General features: G+C 38.8%; 2 protein-coding genes across 2 annotated transcripts; both read left to right on the top strand.

The window, feature by feature from the left end:
* Positions 1–2,194: 2,194 nt before the first annotated feature.
* LOC103542919 (olfactory receptor 1571-like) lies at positions 2,195–16,383 on the top strand. Its single transcript, XM_070587683.1, is given in 6 exon segments — positions 2,195–2,240; positions 4,119–5,032; positions 9,815–10,008; positions 13,559–13,648; positions 15,591–15,692; positions 16,365–16,383. Coding segments are annotated over 6 exon segments (1,365 nt in total).
* A 382-nt stretch (positions 16,384–16,765) lies between these two features.
* On the top strand, positions 16,766–17,734 carry LOC103542921 (olfactory receptor 7A17-like). The gene has a single exon (XM_008509840.1). It carries the CDS (start codon positions 16,766–16,768, stop codon positions 17,732–17,734), a length of 969 nt encoding a protein of 322 aa, XP_008508062.1.
* The last annotated feature ends 4,697 nt before the right edge of the window (positions 17,735–22,431 follow it).

The following is a 22,431-nucleotide window of genomic DNA, read 5'->3' on the forward strand; positions in this document are numbered from 1 at the left end:
TTTCCCTATATTTTAAAAGGCTTTCTATTATATTCTCTTATTTCCAAGTATTTGGAAGTTTACTCTGGAATTAGTAACCCATGTTGATATCACTAAATTATTATTTCATGTCGTACATAAGTTAGTTTTAGATTCTCCTTCAATTTTGCTTATTACAGTTATTTTGAAACCACTATACTTAACCTAATTTCATTCCTACCGACAATCTTTATTCCACAAATTCTTAGTTTCTTTTAAAACTTCTCTTCCTATGTTATGCACACATACATATTCATACCCTTTATACGAAAGCGTGACTAGTATCCCGTGCTTGTCATCAGTGTTCTTTATGTTTCGGTGTGTTCGGTTTTCCTCTGCATCTGCTCTTCCTTCTCACCCAGTAACACCCCAGGGACTTGCCTCCAATCAACAAGTGAAACACTGACATTATTTCGGTGTCTGCATAACATTTCATGGTGTGACTGTGCTACTCAGACTTTGAAAGCCTTTTATATTCTTTCTCAGTGCATTGCTATTATAGAAATTACACAAAAATATTTTGATATTATTCTGTTAAAACTCTGGCTCCCCACCAGAGGAATGTTGTTCCCCAGGGGATAATGAAAAATGTCCCTAGACATTTTGGCTGTCACTTGGGGAGCTGTCAGTCGAGGCCAGGGATGCTCTAAACACCCTTCAGTGCCCAGGACTCAGCCACCACAAAGCACAGTCTGCACCAGAATGTCAATAGGATGTATGTATAGACGCATATGGGGGGACTGAGGCACACAGAGTAAGGAATATTTGTATTTTTGATATTTACAGCTGTTTTCAGGTTGTTTTCTAGCCTTGTAGCAGATTACATTTCTGGCATCAAAATTAGAGAATACTCCTTTGCTTCCTGTTTGAAATTTCGAAACCCAATGAATGGCACAACACTTTAAATGTTTTCCCAGACTGATCAGTGTGGAAGAGATTTCTGGGTTTTTTCTTAAACCATTACTGATTTTGATCCAAGATTCATATATTCAATCACCTTTTTGATTTGCATATAATTATTATATGCCCAAATATTGCATGCCTACTTTCGTACATTTATCAGCATTTCAACAGAGTTTTAAAACTGTTATTTCCCCATTGACATTTGATTGCCTATTTCTGGCCAATATGAAGTTTTAAATTTTGTGTAAATATGTCTCTTTTGACGTCTGCATTTCTTGTCTTATATAAGAAGGTTTTATCCACCTGTAGATTTTATATGCAGTTTTCTAGATGTTTATCTAAAATATATTGGTTATTCTTACACTACGTTCATAACCTCTGATTTTTTTGAAGATATCTGAAGTTTGGGAGAAAGTTCATTTTCTTCCAGATAGACTATTACCGTTTTGCATATTGTTTCAATCAGTGGTTGGTTCTCCATTCAACTTTACTTACTAAAGTGGTTTTAATACCATGCTACCAAACTTGGTTTCATTCTCTCTTTATTTTTATTTTAACTTTTCATATTATTAAACTTTTTTCATGTAAGTGCACATATATTCACATCCCTTTGTGAAAATATGAAGATGAGTACAAAAGGTGACGTCCCTACTCTTCTGGATCATGCATTATAATGGCAAGGATGGAAGACAATGAAATAAATGTGTTATGCCATATGTCCTCAGGCACAGCCACACAAAGAAAGTTGTTCAGTGTAAAAAGAGAAAAGTATCACGACGTGACCAGGATTTATAGAGCATGGTCAGGGGAGGCCTTTGCATGTTGAATGAAGACCAGAACCAAGACTAGCGTGTGCCCATTAAGTTTCTCAAAAAGAAATCAAAACCCAAAGCTCGAGAACAACAAAGAAAAAATGCCAACTAAGAAAAGGGAGAAAAAGGCTTGCCTCATGCTCTGTCAGATCTTATAAAACCCAATTAGTCAAAGAATGTAGAATAGGCACTGGAAAAATATATCTTCTTGATATTAAAAATGTCCAACTTCTGTTGTACTTTATTTCCTTTTTGGGTTATTCCTTTTACATGTTGTTCTCTTGGGGTGTTCAATTTATAAGATGTTTGACACCGTAAAATTATCACTACTTTAACTTTCGACACATTTTTGTTTTGTTTTTTATTTTTCTGGGTATCAAGGGGATGTGATCAAGATTAGAATTCCCCAGAACCAAGGAAGATTCTTATTACTCACAGTCTCTCAGGGATCACCTGATCTTATGGGATTTTTTTTTCTCCTCATCCATTTTATTTTTTTATCTCTTTTTGTCTCTCTCTTTACTGAACAGATTTTTTTTTAATAGAGAGCTGTAAATGGCCATCCCAAAATACAGCCCCAAGTTTATCTTCCAATGGGAAGCTTATGATTTGGAATTTCAAGATACCATTCCTATGTTCTTTAGGGAATAGATCATTGATCTGGACACTTTGCATCATTTCCATTTCTAGCCTAATCAGTGTGGCTGGGGTGAGAGGGGCATGGAAGTACCACAGCCCAGGAGGTCTTGATGTGTGTGTGTGTGTGTATATGTGTGTGTGCCCTGTGGAGTGAGAGCAGTCCTCAGAGAACAGGTATACCTGGGCTCATATATTTCAAGGTGACTTATAATATAGAGGTGAGAACTCAATAAACAGAAGTTACTAAAGACAGGCTTTATTTCAATTGATGAGCTGTATTTACAACATAATAAAGTGCAAGAGGTACATGGTGTGGATGACAAACCATGTGTGTCTTGAGGTTTCAGCAGTGACAGAGAAGCCGTTTCACACCTTGACCTTTGCTCACACTGTCTCATCACACTCGTTCTTTCTCATTCATCTCGCAACATCACCTGTCTTTTTTTGACGGGAACACCTGAAGCAAGCACTTCCTCTGGGCCTCTGCACTGGCCATTCCACAAAGCGGAACAAAGAAAATCATCACCACTAATAAACAATCTTTTACTAACAGGAGGAAACAATGCTAAACTTCTTACATATATTGTCAACCACCTCAGGAGGATGGACACTGCTATCCTCACCATTTAGTGAGAACATAAACATTCAGAATGGTTTGGTTGTCTCTCGCAGTTCAAACACTACGTGGTAGATTCAAGATTCAACACCAAATTTTGTGATTCCAAAAGTTTGATGTAATATAATTTAGAAGTGTTGTTTACCATTTCACTTTAAGGATCTCCCACCATTGTTGTACATTGTGTATTTCCTTTTGTAAATTGTGGTTTCATTCCCTTTGCTCATTTCTCTGGTGAGATAGTCAATCAGTAAGATGTCTTCATATTGTAAAGGTTTCACTCCTTTCTCTTTTGAATGTTTGGGGTGTTTTTTGCTTTATTCATTATTCTGGGCATCAAAGGGACATAAATGGGGTTGGAATGATGCCAGAACCAAGGAAGTCTGCTCCTGAGCACAATCTCTCAGGGACCACCTGAGCTTACTAGATCTTTTCCCCCCACTTCATGTTTATTTCTTTCCTCTCTCACTCTGTTTTTGAATTACTCTTTATATTTCTTTTAATACAGGGTACAAAATGGTAGTTTTATAACAAAGCCCCTTTTTCCACATCTTGGGAGGCTCACCAACTGGAATTTGGGCACTATTTCTACATTCCTTAGGGTAGAGCCAGTTTCATTTCCACAACACGCCTTGCATCATTTCTTTCCTAATTATTATGGTTAAGGGAGAGAAGAGCCTGGTAGCTCCATGGTCCCAAGACGTCACAGTACATCGGGTGTGTGTGTGTGTGTGTGTGTGTGTGTGTGTGTGTTTTGTGGAGCATGAACAGTTTTCGGGGCAGGGGTACCTCAGCTCATACACTCTAAAATGTAACAGTTAAAATACAGATGCCAGAATATTAACCATGGATGGAGATGAGGAGGATACCATTTCTAGTCACAGATTTTCTTGGAAACAAAATTAATAAACGGCAAGGAACAACATGATCGAGGGCCTCCCTGTGCCCTGAAGTTTCAGCTGCAGCAGGGAGCCGCCTCATTCCTCAGCATCCTCTGACACCATCTCATCACTTTCCCTGTTGCTCATTCCCTTCAACACACTGGCTATCTTTTGAGCCTTGAATATCTGTAGAAAGACCTTCCTCAGGACTGGCTCCTTCCCCTGCAGGGCACACACTTTCCCCAGACAACATGATTGCTGTGTTTGGAAATCTGCTCATCGTCTTGGCCATCAGCTCAGACTCCCACCTCCACACACCCATGTGGTTCTTCCTCCCCAACCTTTCCTTCATAGACATCTGTTTCACCTCCACCACCATCCCAAAGATGATGTGGAGCACCCAGACATGAAGCAAAGTCACAACCTATAAAGGTTGCATCATGCAGATGTATTTTTGTGTGTTATTTGCAGAGTTGTACATCTTCCTCCTGACCGTGATGGCCTATGTCCAGTTTGTGGCCGTCTGTCGCCCCCTGCACTACACAGTCATCATGAACTCTTGGCTCTGTGGCCTCTGGGTTCTCGTGTCCTGGATCACAAGTGCGCTGTATTCTCTGATACAAAGCTTAATGGTGGTACAGCTGTCCTTCTGTGCTCACATGGAAATCCCCCACTTTTTCTATGAACTTAATCAGGTGGTCCAACTTGCCTGTTCTGACACCTTTCTCAATGACACAGTGATGTATTTTGCAGCAGTGCTGCTGGGTGGTGGTTCCCTCACTGGGATCCTTTACTCTGATCCTAAGATAGTGTCCTCCATGCTTGGAATTTCAACAGCTCAGGGGAAGTACAGAACATTTTCCACTTTTGCATCTCAACTCTCAGTTGTCTCCTTATTTTATTGTGTGGTCCTAGGCGTGTACCTCAGCTCTGCTGCTACCCACAGCTCATACTCAATTGCAATGGCCTCAGTGATGTACACCGTGGTCACCCCCATGCTGAGCCCCTTCATCTACAGTCTGAGAAATAAAGACATAAACGGGGCTCTAAAAAGAGTCTTTGGGGAGAAGACTATAAAGGTACAATTGTCCTGGAGCTGGAGAAGTTCCCCTGAATGCAAGGCTCAAAACCTCAGAACTAGGGGCTGGCTCTGTGGCCGAGTGGTAAGTTTGCATGCTCCACTTTGGCGGCCCAGAGTCTCACTGGTTTGGATCCTGGGCACGGATATGGCACCGCTCATCAAGCCATGCTGAGGTGGCGTCCCACATAGAACAACCAGAAGGACCTACAGCTAGAATATACAACTATTGCTGGGGGGTTTTGGGGAGAAGAAGAAGAGAAAAGAGAAAAAAAAAAAAGAAAAGAAAAGATTGACAACAGATGTTAGCTCTGGTGCCAATTGTTTTTTAAACCCTCAGAACCAGGAATTGTGATTTTCCTAATCAGATTTTGGAAATAAAACTTGCTCTTTCTATTTATTTCTGGAATTTTCATTTCTTTTACTTCAACTTCCTTGTACAATTTAAGTAACTCACTTGATTAAGTGCTCTGCTCTGTCTGACATATAGACGGTTTTCCCTTTTGTCCTTTTTTTTTCTTGAGGGAGATCAGCCCTGAGCTAACATCCACCACCAATCCTCCTCTTTTTTGATGAGGAAGATTGGCCCTGAGCTAACATCCGTGCCCATTTTCCTCTATTTTATATGTGGGACACCTACCATAGCAAGGCTTTAGGAGCAATGCGTAGGTCTACAGCCAGGATCTGAACTGGCAAACCCTGGGCTGCGGAAGCTGAGTACATAAACTTAACCACTTCACCTCTGGGGTGGCCTCCCCTTTGTCCATTTTCTTACTTTCACAAAGTTTTTCCCAATCTTGAATTAGAAATATTTATAAATTCCTATTTATTTCTAGGGGCAACAAGGATTTCTTAAATAATTTCCTCTCAAATTACATATGTCATTCCAAGGAATTTTACCTGGTTTTCCTGGAAGAATAGTCATGAGTGGTATCACTCATATGGGCAAAAATGCACTTGGCAACTAAGGCCATTTACATAATTTTATTGCAAAGAAAACTCTAAAACCATAGTTTTCACTTTGGGTTCATCATTCTTGTCTGTGTTACTACCTTAACTGCTCTTTCTGATATTGTAGACTTTATGGGTTACTGAGTTTTATAACTGGTCCCCTGGTGTTATTCTCCTGTTCAGCTCAGTGTGCAGATTGTCTACCATAATCATGGCAAAAATTGATGGTCAAATGTTGATCTCCTAGTGGAGTCTACATGGAAAGGCAAATTTTGATAATAGCCTGACTTAATATGGTCTTAGAGTCAGTGATGAGTTTAAATATGACGAAGCAAAATTTTAAATCACATATTTTATTACTATGCAAAATATCTCTTCTCATGTTGTACATCTGCTCACTGAAGTGTGGAAAATTGGTGTCCACATATGAGGGGGTTTATGCATTTGAATGAAAGAATTATTGGTGTGTTTTTAGATTTTCTTGAACTATTTTTCTGTTTCTGCTTGAAAAATTTTAGTTCTGCCTACAAATATGATTCCTCTAGTGCTCTAAATAAAATATCCCCCTTTTTCTAAATTTTGTCATAATCACTAAAGGGACTGCAAATGAAAAATGTCAAGCTTACACATCTCCTTCTTTCTCAGAAATCCTTTCAATCTTCATAATCAAGTGGTGGCTCATGAGAGCTTGAATTCCTGCCCAGCCATGTAACAGGGCCAGCAGTTGTTCTCCACAAATAAACATGTGCCTCCAACCTCTCCAAGTCCCCTGCAATGCAACCTCAATATAGCCACTTGTTGTACAACTATCCGAAGTGAACTTGAACAATAGAATGATCATGAGTGTTGTCTTCAATTAGAATATGTGCCAAATAAGAAGAAATTGATGATCAAATTGCCATCATTTCTGTTTGCTTTGATTATTGTACCAAATAGCTATTGCTGCATAATAAGTCATCCTAAAGTCAAATGGTTTAACATAATACCTTTATTATCCCATGGGATTATACCTTTATTATCCCATGGGATTATATGATGTGGAGTTGTTCTGACCTACACTGAGCCCCTTATGAGGCTTTGGTCAGCTGTCCATCTATACATTATGTTTTTAAGACTCATCTAGGATCATATGTGTGGCCATAGGGCATTTTTGTCTTGAACCAATTAGTGTCAATCTACTACATTTGTATTTAGTGTTTCAATGTTAATCTTCTACTTACAGGGAAAAGAGCTTATCATGTGAATTACTAAACTTAGTTCACTGTTTCTATATCCATATATGACACTTTGTTTTCTTCCCAGTTAGAAGAGTCCCCCACACCTATTCAGAATGACACAGCTACCTGCGCTCTAGATCCTACTCTGAGCCGTGCACCATTCTCTCCATTTAACTAACTTATGAGACTATGATAACCTTCAATAGACCATACATATTTAAAATGTACTCTTTCTGGAATTAAAGGAGCCATACAGAAATTGAGAGTGCACACTGCATCATTACATTTTTATATAATTCAAGAAGGTGTACAATAAGCTTTATCTGCCTTATTATATAATAATTAAGAATTTAATCTCCTGAGCCTCAGTTTCCTGATTTCTGAAGGTAATGTGAAATATTAAACTTAACTTCAGATGGATGTTGTGAGGTATAAATGAAAATGTGGAAATGCCTTTTTAATTCCAAGAAAATGTTCAACAGTAATGAAGATATATATGTACATGTTATGTGCATTTATATATTTTTTTCAAATAAGCACACTCACACACATATATATATACCTATACACAGATGCATGTATAATCTCATCTTTTACATTAACTGGACTTAAGAGAATGTTAGAAAGGATAGAAATGGAAAGAGGGAATGTTTGAATTAACATGAAATTCAAAGAATGTAGAAAAGTAGACACAGAGATTTAAAGTAGAATGGTTGACGCTAATTTTAATAATGGATTACTTTTCCTATCTTAATGCCCCAAAGCCTCAAAGACAGAACAAAAATGGGAAATTCGCTGTACCATCTATTAATACTGAATTTCTCCCAATTGACTTTAGATTTCTTCTTCCATTTAAGGTAGGATTTCAACACAAAATGCGCTTACACAAGGGAAGCTAAATTAAAGAACCATGAGGCTTAAATTTAATTCCCTGAAACAAAATTTTATTGAATAAATTAGGCCTTAGATTATTCCTGCTGCTATAACAAATTGTCACACTAGTGGCTGAAAAAGGACAAATCCATGGTCTTACAGTTCTGGAGTCAGAACCCTGAAATGGGCCTACATGGACTGAAAGCAAGATATCTGCAGGGCTGAGTGTTTTTGGAGGCTCAGGGAAGATTTCTTTCCCTTCCTATTCCAGTTTCTTGGGGCCACCTACATTCCTTGGCTCATGGCCCTTTCTCCATCTTCAAATCCAGTAGCTTAACATTTTCAAATCTCTCTCTGACAGGAACTTTTCTGCTTGCCTCTTCAACATTTAGAGGACCGTGAGGGTTACCTTAGTCCCACCTGGGTAACCATGCTATTCTTCTTATCTTAAAGTCAGCTGGTTAGGAAACTTATTCTATCCACCACGTTAATCGTCCCTTGCTGTAAAAAAAATAACACATTCAAATGTACTGGGAACTAGACCGTGGACATATTTTGGAGGCTTTTATTCTGCCTACTAAAATTCTTCTTCTGATGTATATTATTTGCTGACATCCGAGGACCCCATACAAAAGAATTAAACACAGGATTTATCACAGCTTCTGGAATGAGTAAATAGACTGTTCCTTCAAAATTACGTACAAATTCACTTTTTGGTGAAGACCTCAAACCACCTACACCTTACTCTAACATAGCACCACAGCCTTACTACTCAAAGAGTAGTCCATAGATCAGGGTCTGTACTATTAACATTATCCCAGAAATTGCAGAATCTCTGGGCCCACAGGATCTGCTGAAGCAGAATCTACATTTGAACTAGCATCCTGGGTGATCTGCATGCACAATGAAGTTGGAGAAGTGGAGAATGGATTTCCCACAGTTGACATTTGGGTCACAATAGTTGTTTATGCTGAGCGCTGTCCTGTGGATTGCTAGTTTTTAGCAGCATCTCTTCACACGTTGCCAAGTATCTACAAAGGCAAAATCATCTCTGGTTGAGAATACTGCCCCAGAGTTTGAGAACTGAAGCATCCTGACAGAAATCCCATCAAGGTCCCATCTCTTACTTGTTGTAACTTTGGGCAGATCTCTAAACCCCTCCAAGCACAGAGAATGGAGTTCATTATAGTACTGCCTCATAGAAGGGGCTTTTATGAGACTTGAATCACACAATCCCTAAAAGCTGCTAACCTTAGATTATAGTGCATAAAAAGATACCAATATTTCTCTTATAATTAACAAATATTTTATAATGAGGTGTTAAATGATAGCTTTGAATCTTTAATATAAAAATTAAATAGAATTTTGGGGCAAAATTTTCATGGAGCCAAGGAATGTAGTGCTCAAAATCTTATATCAGAGTAACACAACTCTGCCCCTTGTTGAAGAGGAGGGCAGGAATTTTCTGGAGACTCAGGGGCTGTGTCCCCACCACAAGTCAATGCTTTGAAGATCCAAGGGATGTAGCCAGACAGGCAGTTTTGTCAGTCTTACGTGTTCGAGAAAACTTTAACTCAGAATTGGGAAAAGGTGCTAATAGGTTATACCTCTGGAAGGGAGGAGAGTCCCTGGAGAAGGTGTAAAAAACAACTGGATTCACTTGACTCCTAATCTGGTCTCTTGGGAACAAAGAATCAGGAGGGAAAGTTTTTTTCTGTTTAGACCAGTGTCCCACAGGGAAAGAATGTGCTTCGAGGCTGGAAGAACAATAGGGAAATATGCCTAATGAGCACTGTAGGAAGCTGTAAATATTTTTTCTGTTGCAGTCCCTGAGTGTGTGCAGCCTTGGGCTGGATGGGACATGGTTGTTTCTTTGGGCTCCTAAGTGTTACTGGAAGAACAATTCTTACCTCCTTCCTGCTGTCTTGTCTGGGGACAGATCTTCGGTCTCCATCATCAACCACCCAGGAAAGAATTTGGGCTTTCACATGGAGACCTTCCTTTCAGAGGTCCCTTCTAGGTGAGTTCAAGAGCCCAGTAAATAGTCTAGGAGAGGGATAGAGAGAATGGAAGAGAAGAATGTTTACCTGAGGTCACCTAATAACTAATCCAGCCTAGTACTGAGCCCAGAGATCACAGTAGTTATTTGCTTGCTTGATAGATTATTAATTTGTTCTTATTTATAATGCTGAAAGGAAGTGAATATTGAACTCAGCATCACAGGGGTCGTTGCTGACAAAGAAATCATGGTTAAGAAGCCAAATTAAAACAGGGAATGGAAGGTGTAAAGTCCTTACAATAAAGGTAGGACATAATGCTGAGGATTTTTGCAATCAAAGGGCATAGAAAAATAGCAAAATAGGTGTGAAAGGATGTATAGTGAAGTGAGGGCATTTCTTATTTTTAAGAATGGGGCATATTTGACTTTATTTCTGTATTGATCAGAAATATCCAGATCAGAAAGATATTACCTTACAACAGCTGTCCATGAGACACACATTTTGCAGTATCTTCTCTCATTTGCAGTATTTACATGAAAGAAATTTTAATTTAATTGGTGAAAAGGGGTATGCAAATAACTTTACCTTGCAAACATTTCATTACCTGTGAGGCTGAATATGTAGCATCCAGCATCACAGCCACACACAGCCGCCATAGTATGACAAGCTACAGGTGGGTCCTGTGGTTCCTAGACCAGGAAAGGAGCATAGGCCACAGCAGAGAGAGCACTGAATCTTAACCACTAGACCACCAGGACTGGCTGTTAGTGAGTTAGCCATTGGCTATTTCTATTGTAAATTATCTGTATAACCCCCTTTACATTTGTATAGTGGATCAGAGTGATTTTTTTCCTCTTTATGACTGCATTTTTTCAAATGAGAAATTGAAGATTGTTTCATCAGTTTTGCTCTTTTTGCCATTTAGTTCTTTCACGTATAAGTGTATGTAGTTTTTTAGTAATGTGTAGTCAAATCTACCAGTCAGTCATATTTAGTTCTTCCCGTTGCTTTTTTAACTTTATTTCCTTGCTTAAAACAAAATGATAGGAAGGCTCTTCTGTACACTTAGTGCTAATAAATCACCCTTGTATCTGTTACTAACTAGTCTTCGCATCCTTGTTAGTCCTTATTTTTCCTTTTGGTCTTTTGTGATCAGATCTAGTTCTAAAAGTTGCATCATCAGGATTTTGGCCATCATGTGGAAGGCATTCTTGTTTCAATTTGACTAGAGATCACCTTTACCTTCCATAAAAATGTGTGAAATCCACATATCTTTATATAAGAGGAATTATAACTTAGATATTACTCCTCCCCACATTTTATGCCTCTCTTTTATACTATTTTATTTCCAAGTCTTTGGCAGCTTAGTTTTCAATAAGTGACCCATGTTGATGTCATTAAATTATTACTACTTTATGTCTTTATATAAGTTAGTTGTAGTTTTCCATTCAATTATGTTTCATATAGTTCTTTCGAAACCACTATATTTAACCTATCAATATTCTCATGGCCATTCTTTGTTCCATAAATTCTTAGTTTCTTTAAAAGTTTTCTTTCTACATTTTGTGCACACATATCCATACAGTTTAAACTCAAACGCACACTTAGAGTACCGAGCACTTCATAAATTCTCTGTATGTTTTAGTGCAGTCTTCTTTCTAGCTTGTCTCTCCCTTTCCTTCTTACTCAGCAGTACCTTGTGAACGTCCCTCTAATCAACTAGCAAAGTGCTGATTCATTTATTTGATGCCTGCAAACATTTCATGGTGTGGCTGTGCCATTCGCACTTTTGACGGGCTTTCATATTCTTTCTCATTAAATCACTATGATGTGAATACTACAAAAATATTTTGGAATTAATTTAAAACTGCTGTTCTCATGAGGGATATTTTTTCCCTCATTACACTACACTCATATTACACTGAGTAATATCCAGAGGCATTTTGGCTGTCACACTGGGAAGACGTGGATGGATGCAGGGATGCTCTGGGAATCCTACAATGCCCAGGACAGACCCCACACCAGAAGGCCATCTGCCCCAGAATGCCAGTAGTGCTGAGACTGAAACACTGAGTTAGAGAATACCTATATTTTCACTACTTATACTATTCTTCAGAGTGTTTCCCAATGTGTAACACTTCACAATTCTGCCAGCAAGATTAAGAGTACTCTTTTGCTACGTGTTTAAAAGTTCCAACCCCAATCAATGTGACAGCTCTTTAATGTCATCCCAGGCTGATGGGTGTGAAAGAATTTTTTGTCATTCCCTTAGCTATTACTGAGTTGAGCAAAAGTCATACATCACATCAACTTTTGATTTATCTATTATTATTATAAGTCCATGTATTATACGCCAATTTTTCTACAGTCATTAGAATTTTAAATGATTTGTACAGATTATGTTTCTCAATTGACTTTTGAGGACACTTTTAGCCAAAACAGTTTTATATTTTGCTTACTTAAATATGCCTGTCTTCTTACCTCTGAGTTGCACTCCTTAATTAATGTAATATTGTCACTTCTTAGATTTTATATGTAGTTTTATAGATGTTCAACTAAAGTGCATTGTTTACTTAAAGTGAGGTCTTTAAGCTGTCTGATAATTTGCAAGAAGTGTATAATGGGAAATCAATTTATTTTCTTCCAGATAGATAGGCATTTATGCCAGCTTTTATTCATCAATCCAACCTTTTCCAAATAAATTGAAATGTGACCTTGTCATGTATTAATGCCCATATGTACTGACCTAATTCCTGAATCATTCAACAAGTAATAAGAGAGCATCTACTGCATAGCAGAAGTTCTATTAATATTTTGTCATGCTCTTTTGTGCCATGTTTCTGTGAATTTGATTATTAATCTATGATGATATTGTTAAATTATTCCTATTGTAGATCTTATTTCTGTTAGTTTTTTATGCTCCATCCAATATTTTTTCTAAAACATTTGTGTTGAAACCACTCTGCACAGCCTGGTTTCATTTTCTCTGCCATTGCTTTTATTTCATAACTTCTTATTTTCTTAATTTAGTTTCTATATAAGTGCACATATATTTACATAACATTCTGAGAACACAAAAATGAACAAAGTTGGTGAACTACCTGATCCTTTGGATCTTGTGTCACTATGGAGAAGTCAGAAAATAATGAAATAATGTGTATATGACATAATGTCCTCAGGCATAAATCATACAAAGCAAGCTACTCAGTGTAAAAGGATAGAATTTTCATGGTGTGTGCAGGATTTATAGAGTAAGATCTGGGTAGGCCTTTGCATGTTGGATGAAGACCAAAACCAGAACAAGAGGATGCCCACTGCATTTATCACAAAAAAAAAAAGACAAAACTCTAAATCCAAGAACAAAGAAAAGATGCCACATAAGAAAAATGAGGAAGAGGTTTGACTCATACACTATTGGACTAAGTAAAAACTAATTGGTCAAGTAAATATGGAAAAGACACAGGAAATATAAACCTTCCAAGACTTTATGTAAAACATGCCAACTTTTGTTATACTTTACATATTTCCTTTTATCAATTTTTGGTTTATTTCCTTTTTTATATTTTTCAGTTCTTTGGTTGACCATCTCACTGTGCTCATCCAGTCTTCTCCCAATAACTGTGAGTATCCTTATGGGTTTTTGTTTGAACTCTTTGTCAGGTAGGTTGCTTATTTCTGTTTCATTTAGTTCTTTTTCTGGGGTTTTGCCCTGTTCCCTTGCTTGGAATGTATTCCTTTGTCTCTTCATTATGCCTCTTTCTCTGTGCTTATATCTATGTATTAGGTGAGTCAGCTATGTCTCCTGAGCTTGGAGAAGTGGCCTTATTTAAGAGATGCCTTTTGAGGGTCAGCAGTGTGCTTTGCTCTTGTCATCAGTCCAAATGATCCAGGCCTGACCCCTTTGTGGGTTCCTTATGTCCTTCTGCTGTGGCAGGGTTGCTCTTAATGGATGTATGCAGGGAGTCTAGTCTTTCCCTCCCTGGCCAGCTGTTTGTAAATCTGGTTTGGGGAGCCTCAGCACTGTTGGCTTTAAGGTCTGACAGCACACTCCTGTTGCACTTTTCCTGATAATTGGGTGCATACCCAGTGTAGCTGGTTGTTAGGCTCAGGGGCTTAAAGTTGCTATAGGTCTCAGGCCTACAAGGCTGTTGTCAGTTCTCTTAGGAGTGCAGCTGAGCAGGGCTGGCCCTAGGCATGGGAGCACACAATTGTTTCAGGCTTTGGAAGGTGGGGCTGATCCTTTTTATGGCTATTTGTGAAGCTCAGGTCTTCTGCTGCTGATAAGCCCCACCCCCTACAGGTCCACACACATCATCAACAGAGTCCTGGTCCATGCACACTTCCTAACCCCCTGGAGCATATCCTGACGCTGCCCTGCAGAGACCCCCACCTCTCCACCAATGCCCCCTACAGTTCACCTGGTCCTCACACATGCCCTGCCCCACAGAGGTGGACACACTCACCTGCCTGTAGAGGATCAAGGCACCCAGTCAATGCAGACTGAAAAGTAGCCTGAGGGCTTGCTTTTGGGTGGAGCTGGTTCCTAGGGCTGGCTGCCTGACCTGGCTGAACTAGATTAAATCTGAGCTCTAGTGGATGTGGCAGACCCCTTGGCTAACAGGCCAGGGGAAGAACTTCAATGGCTTTTCTGAAAGGATCTGTGTCAGCATGCCTGGACTAGGCGACAACAATGGCCACCACCAATGTCTCAGTCTCTGGAGAGGTCTCTCCTCTTACCAAGATGCACCCAGAGCCTACTAGGTGAGTCTCTTTTCACCAAAGGGCTGTTAGCCTTCTTTCTGGTGATTTTAGGGTGCTCACTGAGATGGGTAAATTTGTCCATGGTCTCTTTAAGAGCCAGGCTTTTTGGCTTTCCTCCAATAGCTTTTCTGGGGGTATTCCCCACTGCACTTAATAGCCAGTGAAGCCAGATAGTAAGACCTTCGTCTCAGTTGGGCTGAGTCTGAAGGATGCTTATAGTGGTAACGGCACCCACTCTGGACCTCACTCCTCCAGGGAGGGCTGCATACCTTAGAGTGGCTCCCACCTGGCCGGCTGTGAAACTCTGCTGCTCATGAAGGTGGCTTTTTTTCCTCTCCGGAAGGAATTTCTGCCTCTTCCGCCTTAGTCAGGACTGTCCCTTGTTATGGGGGTTCTTTTTATCCAGTTTTCAGTTTTCTATCCAGGGTAATTTTTCCAAAAATAGTTGTAACCTGTTTGTGTTCGTGGGAGGAGATGAGTGCAGAGTCTGCCTACACCACCATCTTGAAGAGATCTCCCTGTTGGTTTATTTCCTGTGCTCATTTTTCTCTTGGAGTATTTAATCTATCAGGTATTTGACACTATAAACATATCAATATTTCCATCATTAGGATAAAGATACTTTTCTTTTTTATTATTTTTCCTGGGCATCAAGGAAATAGAACAGAAATTGGGATGTTGCCAGAACCAAAGAAGCTTCTCTTTATCACATAGTATCAGGGAACATTGGAGTTTACTGGATCTCTTCCCCTTAATGTTCATTTCATTTCTCTCTGCCTCTCTCTCTCTCTCACTGTGTGTTTATTGAACATACTTTTCTTTTATCTTTCTTTAAAACCAGGGCAGAAAATGACCATAGCAAAATAGAGCCCCAAGTTTATTGGTCCTGGGAGGTGTACAAACTGGAGTTTCTGGGTACCATTTTACAGTTTTTAGAAGAAAGGTAATCTGATCTGACCAACTTGAGTTGCATCCACTCATAGTCTAATCAGGGTGAGGGAGGGTGAGAATGACATGGCAAAAACACATCCCCAGAGGCCATGGTGGTAGTGGTGGTGGTGGTGGTGGTGTGGGTGTGTGGGTGTGTATGCCTTGTGGAATGAGAACAGTCCTCAGAGCAGGGGTACATGACCTTATATATTCCAAGATGACCTTCATAATACAGAGGCCAGAACTCAATCAACAGATGATAGTAAGGAGGGAATTTATTTCGCTTCATGGGAGGACTTTACAACCAGATTTATAAAGTACAACAGTTACATAGTGTGAATGAATGACCTCCTGTGTCTTGAAGTTTAAGCAGAAGCAAGGCCACCTCATTCTTTGAGATTGCCTGGCACCAGCTCTGATCACTCTCTCTCTTACTTATTCCCCTTCTCACACTTACTTCCTTTTTTGGACTTGAATATCTGAAAGTGGTATAGTCTTTGGGGCCTTTGCAGTGGCCATTCCCTCTGGCCGAGACACACTTCCCCAGATAACCTCATGTCGCCCACTCTCTCCTTCTTGTGGACTCTGTTCAAATGTCAACTTCTTTACTGGCCTTACCTGAACACTAATTTTTTAAAACATCTCCTATCCACTCTCTCCTTATACTTGCTTTTGTTTTCTCCAGGGTGCCTGTCACCATCTGACATATATACAATGTTTTTATTTTCTCATATTCATTCACCATGAGGGGATTGTAGGGCCTTTTGGTTTTCAGCACCCTGTGTATATTGCCAAGATAGTGCTTAGGACATGGCTGACACTCACATGTTCCCAAATGCATGAAAGAATTTCTCAATGAAACTAGAATGCACCACCTCTTGGAGAAATTGGCATGTTGGACAAAAACTCAAAATTAGAGATGAAACAGGGGATTCTCTGAAAGGGAACAGATCCATTCACAAACCATTGGGATTATTTTCTAGACCACAAAATATAAATTGTAGAATTTCAACCATGTGAGTAATGCCAGGTTGTGTAAAAATTAGTCAAGGTATTTTCCTCTTTCCAAGTAGTCGCCTGCACCACATGGAACCAGGGAACCTGACAGGAGTTTCAGAATTTCTTCTTCTGGGACTTTCAGAAGAACTGAAATTGGAGCCCTTCATATTTGGGCTTTTCCTCTCCATGTGCCTGATCACTGTGTTTGGAAACCTGCTCATCATCCTGGCTGTCAGCTCAGACTCCCACCTGCACACACCCATGTATTTCTTCCTCTCCAACCTGTCCTTTGTGGACATCTGTTCCACCTCCACCACCATCCCAAAGATGCTCCTGAACATCCAGACTCAGAGCAAAGGCATAACCTATGAGGGATGCATCACCCAGATGTATTTTTTTGTACTATTTGTAATGTTGGACATCTTTCTCCTGACTGTGATGGCCTATGACCGGTTTGTGGCCATCTGCCACCCCCTGAACTACAGGGTCGTCATGAACCCCAGGCTCTGTGCACTGCTGGTTCTGGTGTCCTGGATCTTGAGTGCCCTGGATTCCTTGTTACAGAGCTTAATGGTGTTGCAGCTGTCCTTCTGTACATACTTGGAAATCCCCCACTTTTTTTGTGAACTCAATCAGATGGTCCAACTTGCCTGTTCTGACACTTTCCTCAATGATATGGTGACATATTTTGTGGCTGTGCTGCTGGCTGGTGGTCCCTTTGCTGGGATCCTTTACTCATACTTTAAGATAGTCTCCTCAATACGAGGAATTTCATCAGCTCAGGGGAAGTATAAAGCATTTTCCACCTGTGCATCTCACCTCTCCGTTGTTTCCTTATTTTATTGTACGGGCCTAGGTGTGTACCTCAGCTCTGCTGCTACCCACAGCTCACACTCCAGTGCCACAGCCTCAGTAATGTACACTGTGGTCACCCCCATGCTGAACCCCTTCATCTACTGTCTGAGGAACAAAGACATGGAGAGGGCTCTGAAAAAATTCTTTGGGATGGCAGGTATAAAAGGACCAATTGTCATAAGGCTAGAGAAGTGTCCGTGACTGCAGGATTCAAAGTTCAGAGCCAGATATTGTGGTTTGTATCAGATTGTAGAAGTAGAACATGCCTCTTCTATTTTTTCCTGGAATTTTTATTCCTTTGATTTCAACTTCCCTGTACAATTTATGTAGCTTACTATATTAAACTATGTAATTTCTCTGTTATGCAAGAGTTTTCCCTTTGTCATTTTCCTACACTCCCGATGTTATTCCCATCTGTGGATGTGAAATATTAGGAAATTCCCATTTATCTCAAGGGACTACATGGATCTCTTAAGAATAATTTCTTCTCAAATGAAATATATCATACTGAGTATTTTGTTTGTTTGTTTGACTAAAGAATAGTTATGAGTTGTACTGATCCTATGGATAAAACTACTCTCAGCAACCACAGTCATTTAAAGTTTATAACAGAGGAAAATCTGAGACAACTGCTTTTCACTTTGGAGAACATCATTCCTTTGTATATTACTAACTTAAATGCTCTTCCTGATAAAGCAGACTTAACATACTGGTTGTTACAACTGATCATGCATCTTTTTCTACTCATTAGGATCCTGTTCAGTTATTCAGCTCAGTGTTCTCCATCTGTGCCGTAGTTACTAGTAAAAACTGATAACAAAATACATGTCTCCAATTGGAATCTAAACAAAAAGACAAATATAAATAAATTGATTAACATAATATAACCTTAGGGTGAGAGTAGACCTTAAATATGATTAAGCAAAATGTTAAATCATACATTTTTACTATACAAAAAATGTGTATATATGTGTATGTATGTATATATTTGTATACATTTTTCTTTGAAATAACCACACACACATATACATACATGCACACAGAATCATTTATACTTCCGACATCATGTTGAAAGAAAGCTTTAGAGAAAGTTGAAACTTAAAGAAACAAATGTACGAGCATTTAAATTAACATGAAATTTCAGGAATGTAGAAATTTAGACATGAATATTTAAAGTGGAATGACCTTAATTTTAATAATAAATTACCTTTCCCATCTTGATGCCTCAAATTCAGAACCACATTTACACTTACGCAGAGGGGAATTCACTGTATCAGCTAATGGAGCCAAATATCTCCAAATTGACTCTAATTTGTTCCTTCTATTAAGCTGGGAATTTAACACAAAATGCCTTCACCCAAGGGAATCTTAAAAAACGAATAGAGAGGCTTAAACTCAGTTCCCACAAATAAACATTACTAGAGAAATGTCTGAATTAGATTTTATTGCTGCTGTAACAAATTACCGCCTTAGGCTTTAAAAAAACACAGAAATTTTTTTCTTAAAGTTCTAGAGATCAGAAGTCAAAATGAGTCCCACTAGGCTAAAGTCAAGATGTCTGCAGGGCTGAGGTAGGTTGGGTTGCTCCAAAGAAGAATGTATTTCCTGCCTAAATCATTTTCTAGTGGCTAACTGCATTCCTTGGCTCATCCCCTCCCTCTGTCCTCAAAGCCAGCAGCATAGCATTTTCAAATGTCTCTCTGACTCCAATTTGCTTTTTCTGTTTCCACATTTAGATAAGCATTGTGATTACATTAACCAACCTGAATAATACAGACCAATCTTTTTATTAGCAACCTTATTCCATCTCTGGCTTAATTCCCCTTTGCTCTATAAACTAATATATTAAATACTTCTTGGGTTAGGATGTGGACATCTTTTGAGGCCCTTATTCTGCCTACTACAAAATCATTTTCAGATGTATATTACTTGATGACATTCAAGCGCCCCTATATAAAAGAATCAAACACAGACTTTATCATGGCCTCTACAATGAGTGAAATATTTTTCTTTCAGAGTTACATACAAAGACGATTTTTGCTGGAGAAGACCTAAAACTACCTACAGCTGGTTCTAACACAGGACCACACCAGCTGCTCAAACTATTATCCATAGACCAGGACCTGCAGCATGAACACCACCTGGGAGCATGTTACAAATGCAGGATCCTCGGGACCACCTGCTGAATCAGAGTTTGCATTTGAACTAAAATCCATGATGATGTATAAGCACGATGAAGTTAGAGAAGTGCTGGTGTTGAATAAGGTTTCTCACCCTCTCACTGTTGACTCTTGGGGCTGGATAAATATTTGTGTTGGGTCCTGTCCTGTGCATTGCTGGTGTTTCACAGGATCCCCTCACTCATTGCCAAATATCCCTATGGGCAAAATTATCTCTGTCTCAGAGTTTGAGAACTGGAAGCATCCTAACAGAATTCCAGTCAAGTGTCCATCTCAATTTGGTGTATAACTTTGAGCAGAACGTTAAATCCCTCCGTGTAACATTCCTGAAATGGAGAATGGAGAACATAATAGTACTACCTCATAGAATGGACTTTTCTAAAAGCTAAATCAGACAGTCCCTACAAACTGCTAAGCTGGATTATGGCACATGAAAAGATTTAAATATATGTTTTAAAATTAACAGGTATTTTATAGACAGCTTCTAACTTGTGATATGTTTGAAATCCCTAATTGTTTTCAAAAGTACCATAAAGTCAAGGAGGGTAGTACCCAAAGTATAAAGGGACAAAGTTCTCCCTCTTATAAATAGGGGAAAAATAATTTTCTAAGGATATCATACGCTATGTTATCACCACAAGTCAAGGCTTTGACGAGCCAAGGGACCTAAGCAAGACAGAATCCTCAGTCTTCAACTTCGAAAACTTTAATTCAGGATTGGGATAAGGTGCATGGAGGTTTAGATCTGTGGAAAGCAGATGAGTTAAAGAGAAGGAACAATAAAAACTGAATTCATCTGGCTTACAACCTGTTCTCCTAGGAACAGAGGATCAATAGGAAAAATCCCCTTTCTGTCCAGACCAGTGTCCCACAGGGAAATTATGTGCTTAGAGGTTAGAGTAACAAAAGGGAAATGTGCCTAATGAGCTGATATAAGAAGCTGTAAATATCTCACCTGCTGCAGTCCCTCAGTGTGGGCAACCTTGCTGGACTGGACACAGTTGTTTCTTTTGGACTTCTAAGTGTGGCTCAGGGACTGATGCTTCACTCATTCCTGCCGTCTTGTCTGGGATCACAGTTTCAGTCTCCAGCATCAACCATCCAGGAAGGGGTTAAGATTTCCATAAGGAGACCTTCCTCTCAGACTTCCCATCCAGGTAAGTCAGAGAGACCAATAGACTCTGCATGAGTAGATAAGAGAGAATGGAAGCCAAGAACATTTACCTAAGGTCACCTGAGAACCAATCCAGCCTAGTCCAGGTACCAGAGATCTCCATGGATGTTTGCAGGCTGATCAATCAACAAATGTATTTGTTGAAGATACTAAAACAAAAGTGAACATAGCACTGTGTAATGGAAGTGTCCACGTGAACAATTAAAGGATGTTAATGAAAATCAAATTTGAAGAGAAAATGGGAAATGTAAAGTGCTTCCAGGAAAAGCAGAACATAATCCAAGGGCGTTTATTAATCAACAGGAGTAGACAAAGAGGGCTTTCCATTTTATTTTTAAGATGGGGCATATTTGACTATGTTTCCATATTGACAAGAAAGATCTAGATCAAGGATTAGTTACAATTACATCCTTGCAACAGCTGTACATGAGACATACATATCACAGTAACTTCTCCCTTTGGATATTCACGTGAAAAACCATTTAATACGTGAAAAATAATATGCTAACAAGCTTTACTTTGCAATTATTTCACCACATTTGAGGCTGAATATATATGTGGGTTTGTTAGCCATTTATTTTCTCTATCATAAATTATCTGTGCCAATCCTTTGCTTTCATATGCTGGGGCTAAAGTGCTTTTATTCCTGTTTTTTATTGCATTCTGTCAAACAAATTATTGGCAGTTTTTTCACAAACCGATTGTTTGCACTTAGTTCTTTTAACGTATAGCTATAGATGTATAGATATAGATGTATAGGTGTATTTGTGGGAAATGTATGAGAGTCTATAAATTTCATATGGTCAAATCTATCAGTCAGTCATTTTCTATTTTCTTCATTGCTGTCTTATTTTTTATTTTTTGTTACTGAAATAATTGAGTAGTCACTTTAATGTTCTTTGCTTGTGAAAACTTAGTTTAAACAAAAATTACAGTTCATGTTGTCCCGCATGCTAATTGCTAATAAAACACCTTTATAAATAATATTTTCAACTTGTTGTTTCATCTCTGTTTTTCTTATTTTTCCTTTTGCCCTGTAGGGATTAGATCTATTTCTAAAGATTGCATCATGTTTGGCCATCATCTGGAAGGCATGTTTCTTCGCATTTGAACAAAGGTCACCTTTGCCTTCCATAAGTACATTGGAATCCATATATCTTTATGGAAGATGAAATTATAATTTAGGTACCATTTTCTACTCATGTTATAAAAACGCTTCTATTATATTTTTTTATTTTCAAGTATTTGGCAGTTTAATATTGTTTAGTGACCAATGTTAAAGTCATTAAATTATTACTAATTTATGTCTGTATGTAAGTGAGTTGTAATTGCCATTCATTTTGTTTCATACAGTTCTTTTGAAACCACTAGACTTAAACTAATTTCATTCTCACTCTCATTTTTCCCATAAGTTCCTAATTTCTGTTAGAGTTTCTCTTTCCCTATTATGCATACACACATATTCATGCGGTTTCATGCAAATGCACGATTAGAATCCTATGCACATTGCAAACGCTCTTTGTGTTTTAGTGCCGTCTCTTTGG

This window comes from Equus przewalskii, chromosome 20, assembly GCF_037783145.1.
Source record: "Equus przewalskii isolate Varuska chromosome 20, EquPr2, whole genome shotgun sequence".
Taxonomy (NCBI): Eukaryota; Metazoa; Chordata; class Mammalia; order Perissodactyla; family Equidae; genus Equus; species Equus przewalskii.